At 36.5% G+C, this 8,926-nt stretch overlaps 1 protein-coding gene across 1 annotated transcript; it reads left to right on the top strand.

The window, feature by feature from the left end:
- The first annotated feature begins 1,918 nt into the window (after positions 1–1,918).
- Positions 1,919–4,609, top strand: LOC130801136 (uncharacterized). The gene is made up of 4 exons (XM_057664904.1): positions 1,919–1,972; positions 2,620–3,338; positions 3,396–3,581; positions 3,679–4,609. The coding sequence occupies exons 1-4, from the start codon at positions 1,919–1,921 to the stop codon at positions 4,607–4,609; spliced, it is 1,890 nt and encodes a 629-aa protein (XP_057520887.1).
- The last annotated feature ends 4,317 nt before the right edge of the window (positions 4,610–8,926 follow it).

Genomic DNA, 8,926 nt, shown 5'->3' with positions numbered 1-8,926 from the left:
GATTGGTGGAAAGAGTTTACTCGCGGTTTGTGGGGGCATTATGAACCACCGCGGGGGTATGCATACTTTACCATAGGCACCGAAGTAAGGCGTGTTGCCTATGGTAGAGACTTGCTTAGGGGTTAGCTCCCCCTAATGTATTGTCTTACTCTTGAAGTTTGGGGTTTGGTCCGGTAGCATGGCCGGGAAAGTACAGCAATATGGCTGACTGACTCAATGAATCATTTAAAATTTATTAAAAAGTAAATATTGAACTTTAGCCGATGTATGGTAAGTTGCTATTGTGCTTTATGTTATAATGTTAATGCTATAAGAGATGTTTTTGCTGACGTGTACCTTTGATCTTAACGATCCTGCGATGATGTAGTTTTTCCTTTCGGGGTTAATAACTAGCAGTGACTTAAGTTGCAGGGTGGGGAGTGAGGATTACATCTGAAGAATAAAATGGATAGAGTACGGAAGGAATTTAATTTTGAACTTTATTAGCTTTTTAGGAATGGATTTATTTCAGAGGCGACTTCGCTCTCGAGATGTACTACTTGGACTTTTGGTTTCATATCTTTTATCCGCTGCTAAGCCTATGATATCACTAATTAATCTACAATAACTCTAGTAGAACTCGATCCGCAAGTTTTAACTTTTAAAATTTCGTTTGCTCGTGCCTTTATGACATCTTGGTTTAACTCGGCTCTTGCTTGGTTTTCTTTTAAAATATAAAAATCTCTCTTTTAACGATCCGAGTTCTTCCGGGATGTTACAACTGGTATCAGAGCGGGAGCTCTATTCTAGTGTTGTGACAGTAATGGGTAGACATTAAGGGCTATTTATGACCTGGTTTTAACACCTTAAGCTAAGTTTCAGAGACAAGTTTTAATAGTGTTATGTGCTTGTGAGATATTTTGTTAATGAATTATGATATTATCTGAGCTTGGAAATTGATTGTTTCTTTTCTCTTTCTTTCATTTGTGAGTCAGGGATTACGAACATTTTATCTGTCATGGATAAAGGAAAAAGACCTGCCAAAAGGGAAAGTAGTACCCTAAAAGAACCATGGAGAGCCTTAGTTAATGTACCAGTCTGGGCAGAGATAGAAGCATTAAAAATTTGGGACAAGAAAGAAGGAGAGAGTGAGCTAGATTATAAGCACAGGATGGAGATGATCTATAAAAAGTCTCAACAAGTTTATGAGGGAATAATAGCTGAGGAAATTGCTGAGTTGAATGAGAGAATTGCTCAATTGGACCGAGAGTTTGACAGATAGGATAGAGGAATGGAGATTGTAGACAATGAGAGACGTGAGAATGTTGAGGCTAGTGGGGCAAGGGCTGAGATTGTTGAGGAGGATGTTCCATTGGTCTACCCTAACTCAGTTCTGCAGATAGATTTTGATGAGGAGGATTCTGAGGAGGATCTAGGAGAAGATCCCAAGGAAGTCTCCGAAGAAGATCTGGAGGAAAATACTAGGGGAAATTCTGAGGAGGAGGCTGAAGAGTTTTTTGAGGATAGTGCGGAAGGGGGATATAATGTTGATATGGAGGTAGAACCAGCTGATAGGGAAGACATTATGAGCGAGAGTGATAGTGATATTGCGATGTGGGGAGGAGAGCCGCCGGAACAAGAAGACAGTATGAGTGAGGACGATAGTGAAATTACAATGTCGGAAGAAATATTACCCGAACCAGAAATTGTTGAGCTTTCAGATTCTGAGGAACAACTAGATATGAGTGACTCCCTACCCGTAGAGACATCCACTGATTCTGATAACACATCCAGTGACGACTCCGGGGATACTGATTTTGGCCCTGACTTATATAAGGAAGATCGGGACCGTATGGATGCATCGCCTTTTATTATATGATCTCACTTTTGATTGTAGTATTTATGTTTATTATTTCATGTGACTTTTTCCACGCTAGTAATGATGTATGGATATTTTGTCGAGAAGTTTCTTCTGTTTTGTTTTGACAATATGGTTACGAAGAACGATGATTATTTGGGATTTGTTCACAAGTATTTTTGAATTTAATAATATGTTATGGCAGAGTATGCGGGTTGAATTAGAATATCATCTTGATTTTTTTTTTGTTTAATTATTTATAACCTTCTCTCATTAGTTGAATTTGTGAAGTTTCATATATTATGATTTTGAAATGTTGTGAATATTGAGCATTACTATAATTAATTAAAATAATTGTTTTTATTTGGTGGAAGCTTAGGAGCCGATTAACAGGCCCAACTTTTTAATTTTACCAACTATTAGGATAGACCTCTTTATCTCTAAGTTATATTAGCCTAAGTTTTGTTTAACCTCGATGAATATATACCTTATTTATTAAAATGAAGTATACCTTCCATCATGCCTCCATTCTTAAGAAAGAACGAAAATGAGGTGACTCTGACCGTGTACTTCGGAACCTAGTGAAAGCCCTAGCTGGTGCGAGAAACCCTAGACAGAAATCCATGGAAGAGAGGGCTTCATCGATTAGTAAGAGGATAGCCTAGAGTAAGCCCTCTACTTATGATGGGAAAGGACAATCTTCTGCGCTGGAAAACTGGCTTCGAGAGTTTGACAAACTCTTTAGTGTAGTTCGATATCCCGCGTAATTTTTGGTCGACCAGGCTGCATTTTATCTGATCAAAGATGCTGACTACTGGTGGACACATAGTAAGGTAAGGCTAATAGAGGACAATGATGGTGAATTAAGCTGGGAACGTTTTAAGGGAGCGTTAAGGGATCAATTCTACCCACCTCACGTGAGGAAGGATATGTTAAACGAGTTTGCTAGGTTTGAAATGGGGAATTTAACAGTGGATGAGTATTATCAGAAATTTATGGAATTTCTGAAGTTTTGCCCCGAGGACGTCCCGACTGAAACAAAGAAAATGCAATGCTTCGAACTGAGTTTATCGTACGAGATTCAAAAACATATTGAGACCGATATGTACGATACTTTAGACCAGTTATATAAGAGGGCAGCCCAGAGAGGAAATGTTATTAGGAAGGAGCAGGAGAAGTTGGCCCATAGTGGGGACAAGAGGAGGGAACCTATGTTCCAAACTGAAGAGAGCGGGAGTAATCATGCACAAAACCACTTTAAGAAACACAAAACCTATGGGGGTTATCAAGAAAAAGTGTACCAGCCAGGACAGCCAAGTAAAGGTGGGAGGGGGTCGACATCTGAGGTCAGGATACAGAAACCACTATATGACCGCAATGGAAAGGAAAGAATTTATAACTGTAGGAGATGCCAGAAAAATCATCCAGGGAGAGAATGTCGGGGAGCATTAGTGGACTGTTCATACTGTGGTAAATCGGGTTCTTTTTGCATCAATTCAAAGTCTGTTAAAGTTCTTTTTGATTCTGGTGCATTGTACTCGTTTATTTCTAAGTCTAGAATTAAAGACTTAGGATTGGAAAATTCCGAGAAAACATCTTTCTCAGTCGCTATACCTTCCGGAGAGACCTTTCATTGTAGTATGTTATTTCGTGGGGTGTCGGTCAATAAAGGAAAGACAAAATTCTCAAGTGATTTTTTTTCTTTGAAAATGGAAGGTCGAGATGTAATCCTTGGAATGGATTGGTTGGGTAGATATAAGACAGTTTAGATTGTGAGGGACAATCCGTAACTGACAATCTGTAACTCTAAGCGGACCTTGAGGAGAGAAAGTTAAATATAGGAAGCTTCCCAAGGGACCCAAGGTAAAAACCGTGTCGTCCTTAGAAGCAAGGAAGCTAATCAAGCGGGGACAACCGTGGTTTTTGTGTAGTATAAGTAAGGTGGAGGTGCGGAAGGTTCGAATTGATGATATTCCTGTAGTCCGTGACTTCAAGGATGTATTTCCAGAAGAAATTCTAGGCATGCCACCGAAAAGAGACGTAGACTTTTCAATTGATTTGGTGCCTGAGACAGGGCCAATTTCAAAAGCCCCTTATCGTATGGCTCCAAAGGAAATGGAAGAATTGAAGGTGGAATTAGAGGATTTGTTAGAAAAGGGTTATATAAGACCTAGCATCTCTCCCTGGGGAGCCTCGGTATTATTTGAGAGGAAAAAGGATGGAACGATGCGTCTCTGTATTGATTTTAGAGAACTCAATAAAGTCACTATTAAGAATAAATATCCATTACCACGGATTGGTGATCTTTTTGATCAGTTGCAAGGGGCGGGAGTCTTTTCTAAGATTGATTTACGGTCAAGATATCACCAGTTGCGCATTAAGGTGGAGGATATTAATAAGTCAGCTTTCCGAACCAGATATGGACATTTTGAATTCATTGTAATGCCTTTTGGATTAACCAATGCACCCGCTGCATTTATGGGGTTGATGAATAGAGTTTTTAATGCATATCTTGATAAGTGTGTAGCGGTGTTTATTGATGATATCTTGGTATATTCTAAGAGTCGTGAAGAACATCAAGAACATTTAAGGCTAGTCTTGCAAATTCTTCGAGAAAATGAATTATATGCTAAGTTTTCGAAGTGCGAATTCTGGTTAGAACAGGTGGCTTTTCTAGGTCACCTTGTTTCTAAAGAGGGGATCTCTGCTGATCCGGCAAAGATAGAAGCAGTCCGAGACTGGCCTACACCCCGAAATGTTACGGATATTTGAAGTTTCTTGGGTTTGTCAGGGTACTATCGTCGTTTTGTGAAGGATTTTTCTCGTGTCGCTCGTTCACTAACATCCTTGATGAAGAAGTAGAAGAAGTTCGAATAGACCGAGGAGTGTGAGAAGGCATTTCAGTTGTTGAAGGAGAAGTTAATTACAGCTCCAGTGTTGACCTTACCCGATCCATCTTTGGAATATTCCATCTACGGTGATGCTTCCAAACATGGATTAGGTTGTGTTTTAATGCAAGATAGGAAAGTAGTGGCGTATGCTTCGCGTCAGCTGAAGACTCATGAGGTGAATTATCCAGCACATGACTTGGAATTAGCGGCTGTGGTTTTTGCATTAAAAATCTAGTGCCATTATCTCTATGGTGTCAAATGTAAGATCTTCACGGACCATAAAAGTTTGCAATTTTTGTTCACTCAATCCGATTTGAATTTGCGCCAACGATGTTGGTTAGAACTTATCAGTGATTATGACTTGGAGATTGCTTATCAAGAGGGGCGTGCGAATGTAGTCGCTGATGCTTTGAGCAGAAAATCGAGGCATTCAGTCTCAGCGTTAATAACCTCTGAGGAGTTGTGTAAGGCGTTTGAGAGAATGAACTTAGAGATAATCCAAGAAGGGGAGTTGGAAGCCAAGTTGAGTGCATTGTCGATTCAACCTACATTTTTCGAAGAGATTATAGCTAAGCAACTGGAAGACCCCAAGTTCATTAAACTTCGGGAGCAGATCAGTGAAGGGAGAGCTGAAGGTTTTACAAATCATGAGGATAGTAGTCTTCGTTTTAAAGGACGGGGGTGTGTACCGGATAGGTGTGACTCTCTGAAGGAGAAATTATTGAACGAAGCTCATAATTCTAGATACTTAGTTCATCCTGGTGGAGACAAGATGTATCAAGATTTAAAATGAATGTTTTGGTGGTCAGGTATGCAAGAAATATTGCAGAATTTGTTGCTAAGTGCTTAACGTGTCAAAAGGTCAAGAGTGAGCATAAGAGACCTGCTGGATTATTGCAACCTCTAGAAATTCCGGTATGGAAGTCGGACGACGTTTCCATGGACTTTGTGTTGGGTTTGCCACGAACAAGAACCGATAATGATACTCTTTGGGTTATCGTGGACAGACTTACTAAGTCAGCAAGGTTTATTCCAATGAATTGTAAGTGGGATATGGAACAACTTGCTCGTGCTTATATTAAGTACGTGATTCGTTATCATGGAATACCTCGTACTATTTTTTTCGATCGGGATACTCGATATTTGTCACAATTCTGGAAATCACTACAACAAGCATTGGGGACCACCCTTCTTCATAGTACGTCCTTCCACCCAATGACCGATGGTCAGACGAAACGTGTGAATAAAATACTGGAGGACATGTGAGAGCGATAACCATGGAACGGCAAGGTTCATGTGATGAACATTTGGATCTGGTAGAGTTCTCTTATAATAACAGTTACCAAGCTACGATTCAAATGGCTCCGTTTGAAGCACTTTATGGTCCTAAGTGCTGTAGTCCTGTATGCTGGGATGATTTTACTGAATCTGTCACCTTAGGACCTGATATGCTTGTTCAAATGACTGAACAAGTTAAGTTAATTTGCGAGAAAATGAAAGTAGCCCAAGATAGACAAAAATCGTACGCCGATCTCCGACGTCGGCCTAATGAATTTGAAGTGGGTGACAAGGTTCTACTTCGTGTGTCTCCAATGGAAGGAGTAGTTCGCTTTGGTTCTCGTGGAAAGTTAAGCCCATGTTTCAAAGGTCCTTATGACATTGTGGAGAAAGTAGGGAAGTTAGCCTATCGGTTAGCATTGCCTAATGCTCTAGGTAAAGTACACGATGTTTTTCACATTTCTCAGTTGAAACGTTACGTAGCAGCCTCTTCTCATGTATTAGATCCAAAGCCGTTAGAACTTGATGAGAGCCTAACCTATGAGGAACAGCCTATCCGGATATTGGATAAGAAGGTCCGTAGTACTCGTCGGATGGATATCACCATGGTTAACGTATTATGGTCCAATCACCGCTCATAAGAGGCAACCTGGACGACGAAAGACTCCATGCGAGAGCAGTATCCTCACCTTTTCTCTTAGGTTAGTAAGTTACGGGGACGTAACTTCTTTAAAGGGGGTAGAAGGCGATAGGATTTTCGCGCGATTCATGTTTTGGGCTGCTTTGTGTATGTGTGTATAGTGATTAACTTCGTTTTACTTGTTTTGTGGTTATGTGTAATGATAAGTGTGGTTTTGGGGTCAAAACCTCTTTAAGGGGAGTAGTGTGTAACACCCTGATATTTTTCCGATATTTTTTGCCCGATATATTTAATAATTCACTAGTAATATTACTTCTATATATATATATATATATATATATATATATATATATATATATATATATATATATATATATATATATATATATATATATACATATATATACATATATATACATATATATACATATATATATATATATACATATATATACATATATATATATATATATATACATATATATATATATATATACATATATATATATATATATATATATATATATATACATATATATATATATATATATATATATATATATATACATATACATATATATATACATATATATATATATATATATATATATATATATATATATATATATATATATATATATATATATATATATATATATATATATATATATATATATATACATATATATATATATATATATATGTATATGTATATATATATATATATATATATATATATATATATATATATATATATATATATATATATATTATTTATTATTGGGCTTGGTCATGAGATTTGCAATCGTTTTTGGCAATTAGAATTATTTGGGCCCAAACTTTTCCTTAACTCATTTTTTATTTCAAAAAAAAAAGAAAATAGGAGGGAAAGTGGCCGGCCCTATGGGACTCTTGGTGGAGTTTGTAACTCCCTTAGAGTAATGAAAGATCAAGGCATTAATCCCATATAATTAACCCTTCTTAATTCCTTAATCATTTTCATTTTGACATCCTTTCATTTCTAAGGTTTCCAAGGACAAAAAAAAATATCCTCTCAAAATTCCTTCTAATCCACATTCCTAACTCCAATACCTTTCATTATTTGGTGTTTTCCTTTACAATTGTAAGTGTAATTCTTAATCTATGTTGATTCTTAAGTTTTAATTTAAAATTCTATGATTATTATATGTTTTATCTTATAATTCATGTTTAATTTATGAATTTAAAATTTCATGTATGATTTTGGGATGTATATTTCTATCTAAATTGATGAAGGATGTTTCTTTTTAGGGTTTTTAGATATGCATATATGTGAAGAATAGGATTGGTTTGTGTGATGGGTGATTTTGAAATTTATATATGAATATGAATGTTCATGTAAAAAAATGTGTGTGGTTTCTTTTATATTTGGTGGAAAAGTTATTTATTTTATTGGCTAATATGAGAAATTTATAATTTTGCTAGAGAAATAAAATATATACAAATATGTATAAAGAAAGTATTGTTGAACAATGAATTTAATCTCAAAGATGGTTCATAAGAATTATATAAATTTGCTCATTGATTTTTAATAGGGAATGTACCATTTGGAATTCTTTTGTTGATTAATTTTGGTAAGTCCCGTAGGGTTAGAAAAACGGTAAAAAATCTGTTTTTAGAGCACTTTTTGTCCTTGAAAATATGTTAAAAATACATAGAGTGCATTATCATTTATGAAAATTGGTACCCGGGGGTTTTGACGCCTTCCGGACGTAACGGTGAAGTCGGAATTTCAGTTTGTCAGTGTTAACATACTGTTCAGGAAAGAATACTAAATCTGAATTTTATTTGATGTTATGTTGTGATGAAGTATGTCTTCTGATCATGAATTGTTTTCAAGTGTGTCTTGATGTTAGATTTGTGTGTGTGTGTGTGTGTGTGCCTTGATTGTGGTTTGAGAAAGTGTGAATATATGCTTATTCCCGTATGTACGATTGAATCGTGTAGGAAGTCGATTCGTGATGGGAAGTTGATAGGTTCATTTAAGATTTTCTTTTGCTTTCTTAAGGTACGTACACGAAGTAAAACTTTGTACATCGTGGATTGGTTGTTATAAAGGAATTATTATAATAATAATAATCATATATGGAATAAAGTATGAAGGTGATGTTATGCTTTCTTAATCAAGTAATATGATTTCAATAACTTGATGAGTAGAGGTAGTATGACCTCACTAACTTTAAAGTAGACGTAGTATGACGTCGATTGGTGGAAAGATAATACTCGCAGTTTCTGGGGGCA

The sequence above is a fragment of the Amaranthus tricolor genome, chromosome 15, assembly GCF_026212465.1.
Source record: "Amaranthus tricolor cultivar Red isolate AtriRed21 chromosome 15, ASM2621246v1, whole genome shotgun sequence".
In the NCBI taxonomy this organism is placed as follows: Eukaryota; Viridiplantae; Streptophyta; class Magnoliopsida; order Caryophyllales; family Amaranthaceae; genus Amaranthus; species Amaranthus tricolor.
This window is presented reverse-complemented; position numbering and strand designations above follow the sequence as displayed.